This window comes from Mirounga angustirostris, unplaced genomic scaffold (genome assembly GCF_029215605.1).
Source record: "Mirounga angustirostris isolate CCGP_5_RB_7025 unplaced genomic scaffold, mMirAng1.0.hap1 SCAF_2, whole genome shotgun sequence".
NCBI classification, from domain to species: domain Eukaryota; kingdom Metazoa; phylum Chordata; class Mammalia; order Carnivora; family Phocidae; genus Mirounga; species Mirounga angustirostris.
In genome coordinates this window covers 44,265,274-44,287,563 of record NW_026991710.1, presented here as the reverse complement: position 1 = coordinate 44,287,563, position 22,290 = coordinate 44,265,274, and the positions used below count along the sequence as shown (strand labels likewise).

Sequence of the window (22,290 nt, the reverse complement as noted above, 5' to 3'; positions counted from 1 at the left end):
TAAGGTTATGGATTTTGGGGAAGAATACTACAAAAGTGATGTGCCTTTCTCTCTGCTTCATGTCATGGGGCACACAACATTGATACGTCCCATTACTGCTGGTGATATTAACCTTGATCCCCTGGTTAAGGGGGTGTCTGTCAGGTATCTGCCACTGTAAAGTTACTATTTTTCCCCCTTTTTAGTCAACAAATACTTTAAGGGAAACACTCTGAGGCTATGAAAACATCCTATTTCTCTTTACACTTTCACTCACTAATTTTAGCATCATCTGTTGATCTTGCCTGTAACAGTTATTACTGTGCGGTGTTTTACTGGTGATTTTCTATTTCTCTCATTTTCTACATTTATTAATTTCCTTCATTCCTTCTGCTTTTATTATTTGGAATTGTACTGTAAGGAAGAGTTTTCCCTTCTCCCCTCACGCACTCATTTCCATCAGTATGTGCTCATCTTTACTTTATTCTTTTTTTTTTTTTTTTTTTTATTCTTTGGGTTGTGTTCCAATACTTCCATTATTAGTTTTGCTCAAATTGTTCCAGCCCTGGCCATTGGGAGTTATTTCAAGTTGTCTCCTGAGTCTTTTTTCCTCATCCATGTTTTTTTTTTTTTTTTTTTTTGAGTGCTTCCTCATCCTCTGGCACAAGATGTTCTGGGCTTATCTAGTATTTTCCCTGCCCAGCCCCTTCTCAAGGAACTCTGGCTCCTTTTATAGGACAATGGTATTTCAAAATGATCTTCAACCTTTGTTTCAGGACAATAGATGTGGTACTTTTAAATTTTTTATTATGAAAATTTTAAATGTACACAAAAGTAGAGAGACTGGTATAATAAACTCCCATGGATTAATCATCCAGTTTCGATAATGACTATGCCAATCCTATTTTTTATTGTCTTCCGTTTTTTCCTCCCTGGAGTATTTGAAAATAAATCCCTGCTTCATGACATATTACCAATAAATATCCCAGTATCTAACTATCTTATCTAGTGTATAAGGACTTTTTAATAAAACGAACCCACCACATTCTTATCACACTTAACAAAATTAACAACCCATTCCTCGATATCTAATACTTTACAAATTCATATTTCCCTATTTCAAAACTATCTTTTTATACTTGGTGTATTCAAATCAGGGTCCAAACCAGGTCCACATGTAGTATTTGGACACTACATTTCTTAAGTCTCTTTTATGAAATAAGATAATAATAAACAGTGCTCCTCCCCACCCTCCATGCTTTAAAAAATTGATTTGTTAGGGAAACTGAGTCACTGGTGCTGTAGAATTTCACATTCTGTATTTGGGTGTCATTTAGCTCATTCCCTCATATTTCCTGTGGCTAGGCCTAGAAGATGGATTAGATTCAGGTTCATTTTTTAGGTGAGACTCCTTCACTGGTGGTGCCATGTACTTACTTCATTGCCTCATGAGTCCTTCAGGTTGGCTCACCCACTTCTAGTGATACTAAGATGGCTCATTGGGTTCAAGTGGTGTCAGCCTGGTCCCTTCATTATAAAGTTCACCATAAACTTTCCCCTAATGGTTTTAGCGTTCACTGATAATTGTTGCCTAAATCCATTATTTCATTAGAGATTGCAAAACGGCAACTTTCTAGTTCTATCATTCCTCCTGCATTTATTACTTGGAATTCTTCTTTAAATCTTCCCCAGAATACAGTTCCTACAGAAAAGGCAAGATACATGCTTGAGTCTTTCTTTTATCTACCAATCTTCAGATATCCCAATGATGATAAATGAGATTTTTAATATTATGAAATTCATGGATTTATATATATATTTGCTGTGTTTCATTCTATTATAGTCATTTTCTTTGTTATGCTTAGATTTCTCCATCTTAGGCCAGTGGGAGCTACTTCAAATTGGCTCCTTTGTCCTTTGACTGATCCCAATTGACTTTGATAGCTTCTTTTCTTCCTGGACATCTATGAGGATGTCCCATGTTCATCTTGTGCATTTTCTGCCCCAGACTTAGAATCAGTAATTTCTTTAAGGAATCTGCATTCTTTTCAGTAAGGAATAGCGTTTATAGACGATTCTTGAAAGCTAAGATGCTCATTGCTCATGATGTCTTTGCTTCAAGGTCTTGGTGGACAAATCTAGAAAATGCATGCTTATTTTTTAAAAGGACGAGTTTATATTAATATTTTCAGTTAAATTACTCCTTCAGGGTTTTAATTTTTTGATTTCATTCTTATGTATTCTCTCTCTTAAGTTTGAAATCTCAGTTTCTAATGACATTAACATGATAACATATGCTTTATCTTACAATACTCAATACTCTCATAATTGTTTCAAAATAACATTACCAATATTACTAGTAACAAACTTCAGAATATGGTTTAGATTCTGTGGATTTTGACAAGCATATACAGTCATGTGACTACCACCATAATTAAGATATTTCTGAATATGCAAATGGCCATGGCCAAACTACATGCAGGAATAGAACTCTGACCCACAACCTGCAGCAATCAGCTTAGGAAGCCAACCTAGTAGGTGCAATAACCAGTCCAGGAAGTCAAACTACTATCTGTAACAATCAGCCTAGAAAGTCAAATAGCCTGGTCCAAGTGGCCTGGACTTGATTAATAATTGACAACTTCCTTAATTTTGGCCCCCACTTCTAGCTTAGGACCTACTGGAGAAAGCCAAATATGTGTCTTTAACCAATCACCTAGGATACCCTGCTTCTAGTTAGCCCACCTGCAGCTTTCCATGCCAACAGCCTCCACTCAGGGCACACCTGGCGCCTTCACTATTTCCCACTTTGTACTCCTGCACAGTACTGTATTGTGTGTGTGTGCCACGGTTTATTCCATTCATCCTCTAGTGATGATTAGTTGAGCTATTTGAAATATTTTGCTCTTGTAAACAGTGTCACATGCCTGTGCATGTGTCATTCTGTACCTTTGCTAAAATATCTTTGGGATAGAGTCCTAGGAAAAATTTAAATTGCTGGGCCAAAGAGTAAATGTATATGTAGTTTTACAAGATATTGTCGAATTCCTCTCCTATAGGATTTGTACCCTTTTGCATTTCCAACAACAATGAATGAGAGAGCCTGTTTTCCCACTTCCAGTGAAATATTGTTAAAGTTTTGGATTTTTGCCCATCTAATAGGTGAGAAACAGGATCATACTATAGATTTAATTTAAATTTCTCTTATTATGGGCAAGGTCAATCATCTTTTCATATGTTTAAGTGTCATTTGCAATTCTTAATGAAATGTCTGTTCATATCATTTTCTAATTTTTTAGCAAATTGCATTCTTGGTCTTTTTTTTTTAAGATTTATTTATTTTTGGGGGCACCTGGGTGGCTCAGTCGTTGGGTGTCTGCCTTCGGCTCAGGTCATGATCCCAGGGTCCTGAAATCGAGCCCCGCATCGGGCTCCCTGCTCCGCCGGAAGCCTGCTTCTCCTTCTCCCACTCTCCCTGCTTGTGTTCCCTCTCTTGCTGTGTCTGTCAAATAAATAAACAAAATCTTTAAATAAAAAAAGATTTATTTATTTTAGATAGAGAGAGAGCAGGGGATGCAGAAGGAGAGAAACTTAAGCAGACTCAGCAGTGAACATGAAGCTGGATGTGGGGCTCAATCCCATGACCCTGAGATCATGACCTGAGCTGAAACCAAGAGTCAGATGCTGAACCAACTGAGCCACCCAGGTGCCCTTGCATTGTTGGTCTTTTTAACCTCTCAAGTGTAGGAGAATTCCATTTATGAAAAATATTAGTGTATTGTTATAATTTGCATTTTTTCCAACTTTGTCATTTGTTATTTGATTATTTATAGTATTTTTTCATGCAAAGTCTTCTTATATTTATGTAATCACTTTTTTCTTTATTATTTCTGGATTTGAGTGATAGCTAGCAGTTTTTCCCAGTCTCAGTTTATAAAAAAATTCACTCATGTTTTCTTCTAGTAGACTTTTAACAGACTAAACGTAGTCCTTTTTTTAAACAGCTTTATTGAGATTTAATTTGCATACCATACAATTCACTCATTTAAAGTGTACAATTCAGTGACTTTTAGCATATTACATTATTATTTTTTTAAATCATGGTAAAATATATATAACATTAAATTTACCTTTCTGACCATCTTGTAAATGTACAATTCAGCAGTCTTAATTATATGCTCAATGTTGTACAGCCATGACCACCATCTATTTCAAACCTTTTTCTTCAACCCAAACAGAAACTCTGTAATCATTCAGCAACAACTCCCCATTTTTGTCTCCTTCCAGCCCCTGATAACCTCTTACCTACTTTCTGTTTCTGGATTTGCCTATTCTAGATATTTCATGTAAGTAAAATCATACAATATTTGTTCTTTTTTGTCTGATATTTCACTTAGTATATTTTCAACATTCATCCATATTGTAGTATGTATCAGAACATCATTGCTTTTTATGGCAGAAAAATATTCCACTGTATGGATAGACTGCATTTAGTGTCTCCATTCATCTGTTTATGGATACTTGGGGTGTTTCCATCTTTCGGCTCTTGTGAATAATGCTGCGAAGAACATCGCTGTGCAAATATCTATTCAAGCCCCTGCTTTCAATTCCTTTGAATATATACATAGGAGTGGAATTTCTGGGTCATTTGGTAATTTGGTGTTTAGCTTTTTGAGGAAATGTGAAACTGTTTTCTACAGTGACTGTGCCATTTTACATTCCCACCAACAACATATAAGGGCTCCAATCCTCCACATCTTGGATAATACTTGTTATTTTCTGGTTTTGTTTTTGTTTTTAAAGCCATCCTAATAGGTGTGAAGTGGTATCTCATTGTGGCTTTAACTTGTATTTCCCTGTGACTAAAGATGTTGAGTATCTTTTCTTGTGCTTATTGTATATCTTCTTTGGAAAAATGTCTATGTGGGTCATTTTTGAATTGGGCTGTTTGTCTTTTTGATACTGAGTTGTAGGAGTTATTTATATATTCTGGGTATTAAACTCTTAACATGTACATGATTTGCAAATATTTTCTCCCACTCTGTAGGTTTTTCACTTTCTTGATAATGTCCTTTGATACAAAAGCAGTGTTGATGAAGTCCAATCTATTTTTTCTTTTGTTGCTCATACTTTTTGACTTCATAAGAATCCACTGCCAAATCCAAGGTCCTGAAGATTTACCACTATATTTTCTTTTAGTAATTTTATGGTGTCAGGTCTTATATTTAAGTCTTTAACCCATTTTAAGTTGATTTTTATATATGGTGTAAGATAGGGGCTTCATTCCTTTGCTTGGGGATATCCAGCTGTCCCAGCACCATTTGGTGAAGAGATTATTCTTTCCTCTTTGAATGTATCTGGCACCCTTGTCAAAAATCTGCTGATCATAGATGTTTGGATTTATTTCTGAACTCTCAATTCTATCCCACTGGTCTATATGGCTATCCTTATGCCAGTACCACACTGTTTTGATTACTGTAGTTTTGTAGTAAGTTTTGAAGTTGGGAGATGTGAGTCCTTCAGCTTTGTACTTCTGTTTCAAGATTGTTTGGCTATTCAGGCCCCCTTGCAATTTCATATGATTTTGAGGATCAACTTTTCCATTTCTGCTAAAAATATTGTTGAAATTTTAATAGAGATTGCATTGAATCTGTAGCTTGCTTTGGGTAGTACAGACATCTTGACAATATTAATTCTTATCCATGAACATGGTTGTCTTTCCATTTACTTAGGCCTTTCAAGATACTTCTTGATACTTTTTGGTAGAATACAAATGTAGGCAAAACCATCCAACTCCTTCTAAAGTTACCAAGCAATGCACAGGCCAAAGTCCCAACTGTTGAATGATTGCATTAAAACACATTTCACTGCAAATCACTTTATTTTCATATAAATCATAGTCACTGATGAAGGGGAAAAACAAGATCACGATTATCGGTATTTACCTAGGGAACCATCTTCATAGAACACTGATGAAGGAACATGATATACATCTTCAGAGTGGCAGGGGACACAGGGATAAGCACACTAGATTGAAAACATAAAAGCATATTCTCATAAGAACCAAGCAATCCTTGTTGTTGGAGGACCAAATAGAATCATCATTAATGTAAGTAGAATCAAAGTTCACAATCTGTAAATCCTTCTTAAGATACGCATGATTCAGCTTATTTACAGTTCGAGCAAAGGCATATTTAGAAGCACAACTGTATGCTTCCAAACTGTACACTTTCTTGAAATGCAGATCAAAAAATGGATTGTCCTAGAAGAAAAACAGAGACATGATTTTGCTTGTAGCCAGGAAAGTAGCTAGATTTCCTGGGGATTCTCTCATATTCTCTTACATATGCTTATTGATTGTAAAGTATCAGTATCAAACATATTTCTAAAACCTACAAATGAACTTTCCAAAGCTATCTGCTTTGAACATATTTCTTCTAAAGAGAATAATATGGAAGATTATTTTGGAAGCCTCTGTGATTTTTCAATTATTCAAACAAAACATGTTTCAGGATGCACAGTTATCAAGTTTTCCCACAGTAGTGAGTTTGAGAGGATAAGTTGGGATGGAAAAAGAGAAATAAACCCCCGTTCTGGAGGGGAGAAAAGATTCCTCCTTTTCTTTATTGATCCTTTGTGCTACTCCAATGGTAGAAGGGGGAAATACAAGATGGCAAGATTAGCATTTAGCATGATACAGATCACCAGCTTGCTGACTTTGAAGTTAATATTAATAGCAAGGAATTACCTTTGAAGTTAACAGCTGGGATCATTAAATCATTTGACTGAAATTGTCAAATTACTTAAGACTGCCTCTATTGATTGCTCTAGGCTGTTGCTATATTTCTAGCAGAGGTGTTTGGAGGAAAAAACATCAAACCTCATCTAGGTCCTATATATTAAAATAATAATAATTGCTGTTACTAAGAGCAGTAACAACAATGCTTTGCATTTATGAAATGCTTTTCAGTTTACAAAATGCTTCCACATTCATTAACTGTCTAACCCCTAACTCTTTTTGAGGGCAGAGGTTTTGAATTATTTATCTCTGAGTTCCTAGTGCTTATCCCTGGCAACTACTAAGTTCTCAACAAATGTGTGTTGAACTGATCAGAAGTAGTCCTATAAAAAGAGAGGTGGAGGTAAATGTTGCCCTAAATGACAAAGAGGTGGAGAGAGACCAAACCAGACTATTAATAATTTGTTACCAGGTAGTGTGTAAACATTATAAAGAAACAGCTATGCATTTGCAATTTCTCTTTTAAATAGGAAAATTCTTGCAGGATGCAGGAAAAAGAACATGAGTTTTGAAGTTAGATAACCATTTTGAATCTCTGATGTAACCATGGGCAAAATACTTACCTGATCTGACCTTCACTCTTCATTTTAAATATGGTTGCTATGAAATTTACATGAGATTAATTTAAAAAACTGCAAGGGTAGAGTTTAATGAATAATAGCTCTTTTTCCCCGAATCTGCCCCCAAAGATTGTGATATTGGTATGAATACTGCCTTGCTTCATGCCAGTAAATTAAAAAAAACCAACAAAGTGATGTGATTTATTTTTATTTATTTTTATTTATTTTATTTTATCATGTTATGTTAATCACCATACATTACATCATTAGTTTTTGATGTAGTGTTCCATGATTCAAAAGTGATGTGATTTTAAATGCAGTGTTCCCTTGAGCCACACCTTGCAAAATTTTTCCTGGCTGTCATAATTGCAGCTTGAAAGACACTTCTGCAGGAAATCTCAATAAAAGGAAATCACACCCATTCCATCACCATATACTAATCATGCTCTTTATATAGTTTTCTCACTAAAACATTGGCTCCTTATCCTGTAGATAATACCCGTTATGCCTTTGCGATACTCACAGATGATTACTTTTCTACTTTAGCCTAATAATTGAAGCCTGAGCAGGCATGCACATAGAATACAAGTGCTTCCTTCCTCTTCTTTCTCTCCCCCTCCCTTCTCTCATTCTTTCTTTCCATAGAATCCTAGAGCTAGAAGGGGGTCTCACGGATCACTCAGTGACTTCTTGTTTATGTCTGGGGTAATAGTTTCCAGAGAGGGAGAGCCCTGGTCACACATGTAGTTGTTGGCAGAGCCGGGACAAGAACAAAGATCTCAATCAACTCAGCCTGATGTTTTGCTACACCATCTGCCCTCCTGATATACCAACCACATCACTCTCCAAATCCCCAGTCCTTTTGATTTCTGCTTTATAGATTGACTTCAGTTTTAATTCCATTCCATTTTAAAGTTGACAACTCTCTGGCTTGGAATTGTTCTATTTAAAACCGTATTGTTGCTATTGAGAAAAATATAATAGATGCTGACTTCTGAGGATTCAATTCCAAGAGAGAGGAGACATAGAAATTCCCAGAACAACTGGGATATTTTCGTTTCATCCACAGAAAATAAATCTTTAAAAGAACTGCTCTTTGGATATTATAGGGTTTTTTTTTTTTTTCTGGCAGTTTAGTATTTTTGGGTCCTAAAGTGATGAGAAAATTAGAAATACTCAATTTCTCTTTTGTATCTAGATCACTATAAAAGATGATGATCTTCAACAGGAAAGGGAAGAATCAACAAGGTTGGGATGGAATTAAGGCCAGGAAGGTGAGGAGAAAATAGAGCACAGTGAGCTGCTTCCAGGGAATCTAAGTTGACAGGCTTGCTGAATACAACCCCAGGCACTGACCAAACTTGTAGGAAATCATTATGGACATCAGTAATATTTGAGAACTTGAGAGAAAAATAAGAAAAGAAAAATGGGCCAAAAAAGAGGCAGGGATGGTTAATTCCTGGAACTAGATTGGTGAACTTGACACTGACTTCTTTTTTTAAAAAAATATTTCTTTTATTTATTAAACAGCACAGTAAGATTTTTTTTTTCCTTTTTAGAGAGAGAGAGTGGAGAGTGAAAGAGAGTGCACAAGTGGGGGATGGAGAGAGGCAGAAGGAGAGGGAGAGAATCTTAAGCAGGTCCACAATCAGTGCAGAGCCTGACACAGGGCTTGATCTCACACCCCGAGATCATGACCTGAGCTGAAATCAAGAGTCAGACGTTTAACCAACTGAGCCACCCAGGAGCACCTTGAGATTGATTTCTGATAAAATTCAATGCAGTATAGTATTTTGACAATTACGGGGGCGCCTGGGTGGCTCAGATGGTTAAGCGTCTGCCTTCGGCTCAGGTCATGATCCCAGAGTCCTGGGATCGAGTCCTGCATCGGGCTCCCTGCTCCTTGGGAGCCTGCTTCTCCCTCTGCCTCTGTGTCTCTCTCTCTGTCTCTCATGAATAAATAAATAAAATCTTTAAAAAAAAAAGAAATTTTGACAATTACATAGAAGTATAAAGAAGAAATAATAATTTAAAAATATGTAATCCTATCACACAGAGATAATTATTGTTAAAATACTGCTTTCTTTCATATATAGATATACATGCATAAATACATATACCTATATGTATTTTTTGTATTTGAATTTAAGGTTCAGATTTCAGTTTTCAATAATATGAAATATTCTAAATATGCAAAATGAGATAACAGTAGAAAAATTTTGTATTTGGCTGACTTTTTTTTTTTTTAAAGATTTTATTTATTTATTTGAGAGAGAGAATGAGATAGAGAGAGCACATGAGAGGGGGGAGGGTCAGAGGGAGAAGCAGACTCCCCGCCGAGCAGGGAGCCCAATGCGGGACTCAGTCCCAGGACTCCAGGATCATGACCTGAGCCGAAGGCAGTCGCTTAACCAACTGAGCCACCCAGGTGCCCCTATTTGGCTGACTTTTAAAAAACTTATTAAGTAGTGAACAATTGAGTTCTGAGTCATTCTTCTGGAAACATGATTTTTAATGACATGTAACATTCCACCATATTGATATGCAATAATAACTATTTCCTAAGTGTTGAACTTTTAGGTTGAATATATTATCAGAAAAATGCTATGTGAGTACTCAGGAAAAAAAAGCAACGAAATCCAGCATGCTTTCACCAAGAAGTCATGCCAAACATACCAAATTTTAAAAATAGGATTGATTCCTAGGTAATGTCAAGATAATAGCAGATAGTATATATTGATTTCAGTAAAGATCATAAGGGCAAAATTCATGTATTCAGACTAGATAATTAAGTAAATAAGTAAGTCAGGTAGGATTAAATGCTTATGTCTATTTCACCACCATATCTTAAGAGCCTAGTAGAACCTGGTATACCACAAATTCTGAATGAATGAATGAATGAATGAATATATGAATTTGTAGAGATGTTAAACAAGCAGTCCAAAGAAGGTTTCTGGGCAAAGTGTAGTTCCACCACTGAATAGCTTTGTAACCTTGGGCAAGTCAATTAATCTCTTCAAGTTTCGTTTTCCTCATTTGTAAATTGGAAGTAATAACAGAATCTAATTCTATAAGGTTTGTGATGATTATGTGAAATATATATGAAAAGAGCTTCATGTGGTTCCTGGCATCTGATAAGAGTTTACTAAGTGTGAGATAGTAGCAGGGATCGGTATTACAAGTGGTGGTAATAATAACCAATCAATTACCTAGAGGTTACCCAGATGGCGCTTAGCTCTGCTTGTTTCATCATTTTTATTATTGACTTGAATCAAGTCTTACATGTTGTGCTCATTAAATCTGCATCATACCACAGTGAATATTAAAAAATCAAGTATTAAAAGATTTGATAGGGACGCCTGGGTGGCTCAGTCGTTAAGCGTCTGCCTTCGGCTCAGGTCATGATCCCAGGGTCCTGGGATAGAGCCCGCATCGGGCTCCCTGCTCCATGGGAAGCCTGCTTCTCCCCTTCCCACTCCCCCTGCTTGTGTTCCCTCTCTTGCTGTGTCTCTCTCAGTCAAATAAATAAATAAAATCTTTAAAAAAAAAAAAGATTTGATAGGTGGGAATAATAAGCTAAACTAAGAATATGGTATTCACTAAGATAAAGAATAAATGCATCGACATGGATGGGAACTGGAGGGGATTATGCTAAGTGAAATAAGTCAAACAGAGAAAGACAATTATCATATGGTTTCACTCATACGTGGAACATAAGGAATAGAGCAGAGGACCACAGGGGAAGGGAGGGAAAACTGAATGGGAAGACATCAGAGAGGGAGACAAACCATGAGAGACTTTGGACTCCGGAAACCAAACTGAGGGTTACAGAAGGGAGGGGGGTGAGGATGGGTAACCGGGTGATGGGCATTAAGGAGGGCACGTGTGGTGATGAGCACTGGATGTTATCTGCAACTAATGAATCATTGAACACTACATCGAAAACTAATGATGCACTATATGTTGGCAAATCGAACATAATAATAAAAAAAAAGAATAAATAAGCTTAAATTCTAATTGATCCAACAAAAACACAAATACCTATTGAATGCTTAATATCTATAAGGCAGAAGGCTACGATAAGAGATCAAAAGTCATGGTCTCAGTTTTTTAGGAGGTTTCTATCCAGAGGAGAGACAGAGTAAGCCAACAATTGCAGTTTCTGGAATTATGTCTGTAACTTACATCCACAACGCAATGGTGGTTTTGGGGAAGGGAAACACTAGTAGGACTCTACCCAATAGGGAATCTGGGAATGGGGTGAGAGATGGAGGTGCCTGGGCATTTTAAACCTCAAGAGTCAGTAGTTAAGCACTGTGGATGTATACAGTTTAAGGGGGAATGACCAGAAATAAAGGAGCCAAATCACCAAGAGCCCTAATTTAAACTTTATGCTATGTAAGTAATGGCAGATCAGGTTAAATGGTAATTCAGGCACAAAAGACCTGAGGTTTCAGGTAAGTGTTTAAGAGAAATAAAGAATTCAGATCGAAGGAAATACAAACTAGTCACACTAATTCTAAATTATTGTATTTAATTCTGGAAAAGCTGGAGCATTCCAGGGGAGAGAAAACAGGGTAGTGAGGGTGTTGAAGCAATGTCATGAGAAAGAAACCACAACAATGCTACTACCTCTTAATATTTGTATTGTCCCATCATATTATCTGATTTGATCTTCATGTGAAAGTTATTTAAAGAATGAAATGGTTACATTTAACCTAGAAAATAGAGAACTTGAGGGAACATTATAATCATCTTCAAATATTAGAAAGGCTGCTATGTGAAAGGAGGATTGGAGTTTTTCTAAGTTGCTCCAAATGGCAAAACCAGGACTGATGGGTGGATGTTAGAGTGAAGCAGATTTTTGGTTAAACATAGCAGAAAATTTAAAAATAAAGTATGGCAATTCAGAAATTGAATGGACTTCCTCACATGACAATGAGTTCCCCATCAATGGACAAATTCAAGGGAAGACTGAGAAAACCACTTGTCAAGAGGTTATGTGGAGAGATTGGCATATACACCCTCTCCCCACCTTTCAACTCTAAGGTTGTAGGATTTCCAGGAGTTATTGGTTTTTCTGGAGGATCAAGTGGCTAACTAACAGTAGTTTGAAGAAGATGAGGAAGGAATCCCCAAAATTTAATGGAGGAACTTGGGGTGGGGAGAAGGTTGTGGTGGAAGCATCATATAAAGTTTTAGGATTGACTGGCAGATCGTGTTTAACCTGTTAAGAATCCCTTGGGAAAGATGCTTTTAAATTTAATGGACAAAAATTCAAACTCCAACTCAGAAAAATGGAACAAAAAATCCCGTGGATTATCCCAGCAGAAAAAACCTATAGCACTTAAGAACAATATGTCATCTTAACACTTAGTATATGCCAAGAATAATATGAAGTAGGATATTGAACACAAAGATTTCTAGCATATTGATCCCACATCTCCCTTGCAAAACATAACACTTACAGTATCTGCTTCTTTTCCATCAATCATCTGCAGATCGTTCAAAGACCACTTTTTTGTCACTTCGTATTTTTCATCTAAACCTATTCTGTAGTGTTTCACCATGATTATTTTTACTTCTTCATTTTTGGTCACTGGAGGGCAGAAAAACATTTAGTTTTCATAAACTCTTAGAACGTAATAAATTATTCATCAAGTTATACTTTTTATACCTTTCAGTATTTATGTATCTCCTTTTCATAGAATGAGTTTGAGCCTTCATTGTATCTGTACCCCAATGATGAATCCTGATGTATCTGAACCTTCATGACTATGCCCCCTAATTTGCTCCATATGTTAACTTACTTTTTGCTACAACCGTGGTTACATACTGCCCTGGTAATGTCTGTCGGATGGTGCACTGAGCTACGGGCTTTCAGCTATGAGCTTTGTGGTGGAGAATGGCGTTCAACTCATGGCAGGAAATAAGAGGCTTAGCATTAGCATACAGTCAGTGCCAAAGTATTTACCAGAACAAATTGGAATTTTAATTTATGACAATATAGAAAATGAGTTCAGGAAAGCAAACAGTTCTGCTCACACAGCAACACAGTTTTGAAGAGTGACCATATGAATACTACTCTGCATGCTTTCTTTTAAAGTCGCCGTGAGATTTTTTACGTAGAAGTGCTTGCATTGCAGCTACTGTTGACCTGTTTGGTATTGTTTGAGATTTTTAATCTTCTTTAGCATGTTTCCAAATTTTAGCATTCAAACTGTTCCATCAAGACAAAAAGCTTTAGTACTATACCTTGAAAGGCATGGGAAAAATCATTGCTTATTTGATGTGAACAAAATGAGGGAAATAATTTCCTGGACTTAAAATCTTTGGTCTCAGATGAACATGACAGAGGAATCAACATTTGATGTTGGAGCTCTTGGATTGAAAATTATCAATGAATTAATAAAGGTATATTTACTGAGTATCTGCTATTTACCTGATAGAGCTATTACAGATGCCAGAGGGGATACAAGTATGAGACATAGTCCATGCCCTCTAGAATCTATGGTTTTGTTGCTAACACACATGAGTCACACAAAATATATAGTGATGCTACATAATGGTATATAGGTATATTATACAATGGTATGTAGGTATATTATAAAGAGGTTGCAGTAGGAATTGAATTTCTGAAAGCTTCTTTCAAGATGGATGATGTCACTTAGAGAGTTGCAAACTGGTTCTGTCCTCTAAGAGTGAAACTGGAATTTGTCTTTGAGGAACTTTCTTTTGGTTCTGGAAAGTGCCCTTTGGCATGTCCTCTTGGTTAAGAAGATATAAAGCAATACATTAAGATACAATCATAATGCTAGATAAGCAATGTGCAGCAGACTATATGTTCAACAGGATTTCTGAGGACGGAGAGGACTGGAATAGTTAAGGAAGGAATTATGGGAGAAATTGAGACAGATTTATAATAGTCCTGTTTGGGAAGGCAGGGATGATACTGAAAGCATCTCTAGGTGAAGGACAGCATGAGGAAATGGATGACAATAGAAGCTGAACCTCACCAATAGAATTAGAACAAGTGGACTGTGTAGATTGGTTGGTGATAGGATACGGTGGGCAATAGGATTAACTAGGTTGAGAAGATTGTGAAAATGTTTTGAAAACCTCTGGATTTGAAAAAGGACAGAGACCACCGAGGACCTGTGATACCCGAATCCTCCTTCTGGTGGAAGGGATGGGATTCTGGCCTGGGCAGTGAGGGCTCCAGAATTGGGGCTGGTGAAGGGAGTAATTACTCTCTGAAGGTGCAAGTGAGACTGAAATTAAGGCAACCAGTCTAACTTTAGAGTTGCTCAGTGACTTCAATCCTCTAGCGGAGGGAGTCTGAGCAGGTTCACAAATCTAAGAAGAGGGCTCTCTGTCAGGTGCTCAGTGAAAGCTCATACAGTTATACATATTCAATAAGTCTCTTTCCTCCTTGAACCGGAGGCTAGTACAGTGGTGCCCTGTTAAAGGAGTATTTTTCTGGGAGCAGTGATGCACAAGATACACTGGAGAAGAAAACAAAGAAGGGCTGGAGATCCCTGGAAAAGGCAGTGAGGCTTAGTGGGCTCTGGCGTTAGACAGTTTGGATTCAAATCATGACACCACTTCTTACAGTGTGGTCTGAGTAAACTACTTCATGTTCAGAGAGATTAAATCTCCATTCGCTCAAGTTGTAAAGTGCACATCAGAATTGTACAAACTCATAGATTTGAGGTGTAAAGATTAAAGATAAAATATATAGATGAGGTAGGATAGTGCCTGGTTTGCAGTAAGTGGTAAAGTAGTTTATTTTGTTTGTTTTAAGAGGCTGTTGTTGTAATCTAGGCACAGAATGTGGGCAATAGAATAGTTGTGGCAAATCTAAGTAAGATTTCAAATGAGGCATTGACAACACTGGATGGAAACCCAAACAGGAAAGTCCGGACAGTGAGATGGTTGGGCAGAATAATGAGTTTAGATTTTGACATTCAGACAAGGTGTCCATAAACGATCTCAGAAAAGAAGGAGATGGAAGCTTATAGTTTAGGAATGGAAATATGGGCTTGGGATTTTTCTGTGTGGACAGGTTTCCAAGACCAAGTTTATAGGGAAAAGAGCAGAGGAAAGAGGTGAGACAGAGCAGAGAAGATAAAGGTGTCAGCAGAGAGGTCTGAGAAGGTGCCGCAGGAAGAGACAAGCCCAACAAGGCAATGCTATGGAAATCAAAAGGACGGAGGATTTTAAAAAATTGGAGATCATCCCGTGAGGTCACTTTTTTGGGTATAGCAGAGTTCAGACCTGGCACTGAATCTGACTTGGGGAATATCATTGATTTCTTTGCCGAGGGCAGTTTCTCTGGAATGGTGAGGGCAGAAGACAACTTGCAGAGGACTCCTCCATGCACTAGCTAATACTGAGTCATACTGTGTGCCAGTTCCCAGGTTAGGTAGGATTAGAAAAAGAAACAGGAGGAGATTAAAGGCTATGATTTAGATCACACATTCCACGAGTTTGGAAGAGGAGGGATCGTGTATTCTGGGGGATGAAGGGAGTGATTGAAAACCATGTCCTTGAGAAGACCCAGAACAGAAGATCTTAATTCAGTATCAACAAACTGGCTCAGAGTCTGTGAGCCTCCAAAAATTGGTGGGTTTTTGCCTATGTATATTTCTCCATTTCTACTGGTCTAGATGTTAGCTTTGGGAAGAGGAAAGGATTAAAAAGGAAGCCATTAGGATGGAGTGTTGACGTGGAGGCCAAGTTGATTCTGTCAGACTTAATAAGGACAAGATCTTGGAGACAGTTCCTTCCACGAGGAGGCAGCTGTGTCTGTTCAGACAAAGGCTCTACCTCAGAACCAAAGGACAGTGTTCTTGTTCCGGCTCGCTGTCTCAGTCGCTACTTAGGGTGTGGGAGAGGATGGGTATGGGGACAAATAACTGGATACTATATGAAAATGTAACCTGAAGCGAATTCCACTGCCTCATCTACATGTTATGATAGTTAGCTGATTGCCTATAGGCCCACGGATTCATTTCATTATTTTGATAAATATTTGAGTTCCCCTTTTGTACAAAGCCCTATGCTAGGCATGAAAACAATGAATTCCCATAAGGCACCATTCCTGCTCTCCCTGAGATTACGGGGAGTAGGGGCTTAGAAAGAACACACATGATCACAGTGCTGGGAATGAGGGAGGCACAGACAGGGTAATATAGGAAAATGGAGAAGGTGGGGTCAGGGAGAGCTTCTTGAAGGGGGTAATCTGAGTTGTAAAGGGAAGTAAGAGCAGAATAAAGAAAGTAGTAGAAGGAGTTCTGGAACAGCATGTGTACAAAAGCATGAAGTACTTGACCCTTTTGAGTCATGATAGGTATTAGGTATTGTTGGCATGAAGTGTGAGGGTGGATAGGTGGTAGGAACCAGGTAAGGCAGGAGGTAGTTCCTGAAGGGTCTAGAATGCTAGGCTAAGGAGTTCAAATGCGATCCTAAAAGCTATGTGTGTGTGGAGGGGTCCCTTGGGAGGACGGGTGTCGCTGAAGGATTTTAACTAATAGGCTAAACTTTAAATTCTAGAAAGTTTTCTTGAGCAGTTCTATAAAGGATGGAAAGAGATGTTAAGAAGGTAGAACCTACCAGTTATCAAGTTTTCTTACATTAATGACTACTGTCCCGGGAACACCAAACTAAGGAAACAAGCACACTTTAAAAGCCAACCTTTTGATACAATGATTCAGCACAGAGACAGTGCAGACTCTTTAATCCTCTGGAGTCAAGGAGGCTCCAAGAATTGTCTTTAGCCAAGAGTCAAAGAAGTCTACTCACGCTGGAGTGGACCCAAGCCCTAATTTCCATGCTTGCCCTGTGCTGCCAGCTGAAATTAAATGGCCGTATCCACATTAATGCAGCGGCAAAGTGGAAACTTATCACATTGTCTTAAAACAGAAATGTGTTTATATAGTCAAAGTGTTAGAGAGTTGGTTTCAGTAACATCAGAGGCGCCGTCATATAATGCTGATTCAGTGAGTAATCTATAGACTCAGGGAATTTCAAAGTAACCTGCTCCAGTATCAACGGTTTCGTTAGCATTTTCAGAATTACAATCTTAACTTCACACCAACCATTTATTTTCACTTTGAATTTCGAAAGAAACACTCATTAATAACTGCCTCTGTTATCATGGTAAAACAGTCACTATAATTCATAAGACTAAATGGAAAGAAGGTTGGCTAATTGAACCAATATAATTTTGCAGAATAGAGGAAAAACAATAGCTCACAAATGAGCTACACAGAAATGCTTTAAATAAACAAATGACTGCTATTTTACAATCCTAGTATTACATAATTGTTTTCATCATTGAAATGAAATAATATGAAAAAATCACCATGAGATATCAAAGATAGGAAGCCTCAGTGAAAATGTTTCAATGTATGGGTGATGTCTTGGGGTCGTTGAGAATGCTAGTATTGATTTCATTAAAAAAACAATTTTCAAATCATATTTTTTTCTAGAAATATTTTTATAAAATCAATTTTGGGGCTATACTGAGCCCTATAGATTGAATGTTTGTGTTCCCCCCAAAAAATTCATTTTTGAAATCCTAACCCCCACAGTGATGGTATTAGGAGGTGGGCACACTGGGAGGTGATGTGGCATTAGTCCCCTTATGTAAAGACTCCAGAGAAATCTCTTGCCCTTTCCACCATGTAAGGTTACAGGAAGATGGTGGTCTCTGAGGAAGTGGTCCTCACCAGACACTGAATCTACTGGTGCCATGATCTGGGACTTCCCAGTTTCCCAAACTGTGAGAAATAAATATTTATTGTTTATAAAGCACCTGGTCTCTAATATTTGTTTCTTTTTCTTGTTAATTTATTCTTATTCTTATTTAACTCTTATTATTACCACTCTTACTGTAAATGGTTTGACAAAATGGTTAGATTCCTGGTTCACAGAGAAGTTCTGTTCTGACATTAAAATGTAATATGTATGGATAATTTATATACACAGTTTTCATAATTCTAGACAATTCCATTTATTTTAAAATTAATATTTATGAATGAAGAATGTTTTTCTAAATATATGAGAATACTTAAAATACTCTGTATCTGAATATGTATATACAATATAATATCTCAATTTTCATTAAATATTAAATATAATATATGTTTAGTGTCTATTTTATTTTTATTATAAATATTTAAGGTATATATGATTTATACAAATATATTTCAGCATATTTTTACAGTAAATATATTTTTCTATACATTTAAAAAATATAACCCTATCTTTTATTTTATTTCTTTGGAACATAATTTATCATGTTTTTTTTTTTCCCCTAGTTAGGATTTAATAGGAGAGCACTATGTGCATATGTAGGTGTTATTATTTCCATTTCAGAGATGCCAACACTGAGGCCAGAGAAGTTAATTATCTTGCCCCAAATTTCACAGCCGGCAGGTGGACAAAGTAGAGTCACATTTTATACCAGACCTGATTGCGAGCATCCCAGGGTCCGTTCTACTATGCCCTGCTACTTCCCATTCAGTTATGGCAAATGCTGGATATACTATTTCAAGTCTTTCAGAATTCCTTTAATTCATTTGCACTCATCATTGGACAGTGACTTATCCCTTTCTAGTGACTGCATAAAATAGGGCTCCTCTATCCTCTATAAGAAGATGCTGCTTTTAACTGACAGGGATAATGATATTCTAGGCTAGGGGAAGCTAATCCCAAGGAGAAATGACCATGCAAACTCTGAGTTGGGAGGAGACTGAGGTGCCAGGAAATCCTCAATGTAAATCCTAGCAAAATACAGAGAGGGAGATTGGGTTTATGACATCTGATTTTTGACATCAATCAGGTAAAATATTAAGATAACAGTAAATCAGAATCATCTGGTTGTGAGACCCCTACAAAAGACAGATTCTGATCAGATAAGTAGAAAATTTAACTTATCTAAACATACCTTCTTTAGTTTGAAAAGTGCCTGATGGAATTCAGCTAGTCTAGCCTTTCAATTCTTACAAATTTAGAACTGCTAGATTGTAGGAAATAAAGAGAAAATTATAATCATCAGTCTCTATTCTGTGAAGGTCGCCAACATTCAAAATTTGGAGTTACCTGCCTCAATAATTGTGATATGACCTGTTTGATTCATATCAATAGAAATCTTCTGAGTAAAGCATGATCAAAGATTAAAGACTATCAATCATCACACTGACTTCATTTTAAATTACCAGTCTGCCTAAATGTATTTAAAGGGTCATAAAGAGATGTTACATTTAAGGAAAGTGCTCTCCATTTGATGGCTGTGATACAGAGAAGAGTATGAAAAATTAGGAATAAATATGACTTGTAATGTTAACTTTTATCTGAAATAACACAATCGTGCTTTCTCTTCACATCTGAGAGGACCTTTTTTTTTTCCTTCCTTACTTCTTACAGAAGAGAATCATTGAATTTTACTAATGAAAGTGATCACCTACTCTTGTCATTTTCCAGATGAGAAAATTGAACCCTGAAGAGGTTGCCTTCACACATATTAAGAATGTTAACCCCTTGACCTTCTGATCATTGTTAAAAGGATTCAGGTCATGTATGAAAAAAGACAGCAGGTAACCCCAGCCCACAGTATCTTTCTTAGAACTCAAGGACAGCAGAAAAAAAGACATTATCCATTTCCAAAAGTTTAATTCCAGGGGACTTTTTTTTTTCATACCAGATAGGACAAGTTTAGTTATTTATATGATTGGAGAAAGGAATTAAAATATATTTGGTAAGTTAGATATATACATTGTTCAGATTATTTTATTTTTATAAGTTTTCCTTAAAAATACTTGTTTACTAATGTTACATGATGAGTAATTAACTTTATAAAGAGGATCATGAGAGGAATAAAATGATTAAATATTAATGATGGAATAAACATCTTCTCTAATATATTAAGTCAAAATACTTATACAGTGATTTCGTGGTTAGGATACAATATAGTTTCTAAAATTATTTCATTTGACATTTTCCCATAATTTGATTTCTTTCTTTTTCCTGGCCAATTAAGTTTTTTACCTTGCTGATATGCCAAGTCCTCATACTTTGTATTTATATACAGCAACATATGCTAGGTAAAGTGTTAGATAAATATTAGTATGCTTATTATTGAGTAAACATTGTTCTTATTAGGAATGATAGAATTTTAAAAAATTCTGAGCACTTTATTTAAGGCTGTTCTACTTCCCTTATAGTACTCCAACTTGACAACTTTAGAGATTCCTTCTGAGGCAATTATCAGGAGTTGTTTTCTGAAAATGTTGAGGTGTGTGCCTTAAAAAAGAAAGTCCACAATGAACACTTAGAGTTTCTGAGCTCTTTCCTCCTAAGCCCCTGAGAAGTAGCAAAAGGCATGGATTGGGAAAAGGGAATGCTATATATTAAATTCAATAATGGCACAAACATTTCTGTCTAAATTCACAAACATGGCAGGTTAGGCAAATCATAATTAAGCACAAAAGCCTATTCCCATGTATGGACAATTTTTGTGAATTTTAAGAACATGAGGGAAAAATCTGTATTTTAGTTAAGTAGTTTAGAGAGCAGCCCCTTATCGTTAAAGTTCCATCTTCATGAACTAATTTCTATGATTAAAGTATTGTTTCTGTGAGCATACTTCCTAGAAGAGAAAGAATTTTTAGAAGATCATTTCTCTTTTCAAAATAAACCACCAGGAAGTCTAAATAAGCCCTTAGAAGAAAATCTAAGGTCTTTTTTTCCTTCCTAGCATGAAAAAGGAGAATCTCCTAGTTGTCCAGGCTGGTTGGAAATAGAGCTGTATAACTCAATTCTCTAGTGTATTTAAAAATATAAAGAAAGCTCTCTGTTGAATTTTTTAAAATAAGCTCTTACACATAAAGATTGTATACCATGCAAGTGAGTTAAATAAAAGATTGGAGACAAAATAATCAAAGCAGGAAAATACATACCCGGTTTCATTCTGAACAGCCAACCAAGATATTCTTACTATGATATTATTTTTCTGTCTTCCATTTTAGCACTGAAAATAAAATCCTGTGGAATCTGAATTCCTAAACTTGGCATAGTTAAGCTCTATCACGAGAAGATACACGTGCTGTTGTTATTTCGGAAAATACATACAAACATGTCCTTCCACCACCCATGCCTCTTGGAGTTATTTACATTCTGAAGTCATAACAGAAAGAACAGATTACCTGACACACAGAGGTAATACCTGTCCTGGACCGAGAACTCGATCTCAATAAACTCGTAGAGATTCTGCGAGAGCGGCTTAAACAGTTTGTTCTCCAAGTCCTCCTTTACCAATGATGACATTTCCTCCAGGTCCACTTGGCCTGATGTCCTGGCTCAAGATCACCGTCGCTCTCCTTTCGCTCCCTAGATTTCTTGTTGGGGTTTGCGCCTCCCAGCCCTGGCTCCCTTTAACTTCTCATTCCCAGCCAGACCCAGGCTCGGGAGAGCGGAGGGCCGAGGGCGGTCGGTGCGCGGTCAGACCCCTCACTGCGCAGCGTGCCCCTGGCAGCTGCGGCGGCGGCCAAAACCCAGCAGCGACACTCGCCCCACCGTCACTCCTCAGCATCCAGGCTCAAGGAGGCTGCTCTCGGGAGCTCTCCTGTGGTTTGCTGATGGGGAACGCGTTTCTGAACACCGGCAGCTCTACTTGTGGAGTCCCTCGGTTATTCTAGTCTAGTAGCCTTTTCCCTTTCCGTCGCTCTGCGGAGGAAGACCACTGCTTCTGCTTGACTCCATTATATAAATCAGACGTCTGGCTCTATTGACTGGGATCATCTTCCGTTAAGAACTTTGCTATCATCGGCAGGAGACAAAGCGTCAGTGCTAGCTCCTGACGCTTCCAACAAGTCTCTTGCCCTCCTTCTTTCCCCTCCTGCAATGCATCAGACCTCTGCTTCAGTGAAAGTCAGCACCAATTCCTGG

General features: G+C 37.2%; 1 protein-coding gene across 1 annotated transcript; it reads right to left on the bottom strand.

Moving 5' to 3' along the window:
- Positions 1–5,736: 5,736 nt before the first annotated feature.
- On the bottom strand, positions 5,737–21,669 carry EXOC1L (exocyst complex component 1 like). The gene is made up of 3 exons (XM_045879453.2): positions 21,549–21,669; positions 12,807–12,937; positions 5,737–6,241 (listed from the first exon to the last, which is right to left on the bottom strand). The coding sequence occupies exons 1-3, from the start codon at positions 21,667–21,669 to the stop codon at positions 5,975–5,977; spliced, it is 519 nt and encodes a 172-aa protein (XP_045735409.1). The 3' UTR covers positions 5,737–5,974.
- Between the last annotated feature and the right edge of the window lie 621 nt (positions 21,670–22,290).

What these genes read in the sequence shown, in the direction of transcription:
- EXOC1L (XM_045879453.2), bottom strand. Translation starts at nt 21,669, where the DNA reads ATGTCATCATTGGTAAAGGAGGACTTGGAGAACAAACTGTTTAAGCCG. An exon ending in GTATTACCTCTGTGTGTCAG is followed by an intron (nt 12,938 to 21,548) that starts GTAATCTGTTCT and finishes TCTGCCCTCCAG; the next exon opens with TGACCAAAAATGAAGAAGTA. An exon ending in ATGGAAAAGAAGCAGATACT is followed by an intron (nt 6,242 to 12,806) that starts GTAAGTGTTATG and finishes TTTTTCTTCTAG; the next exon opens with GACAATCCATTTTTTGATCT.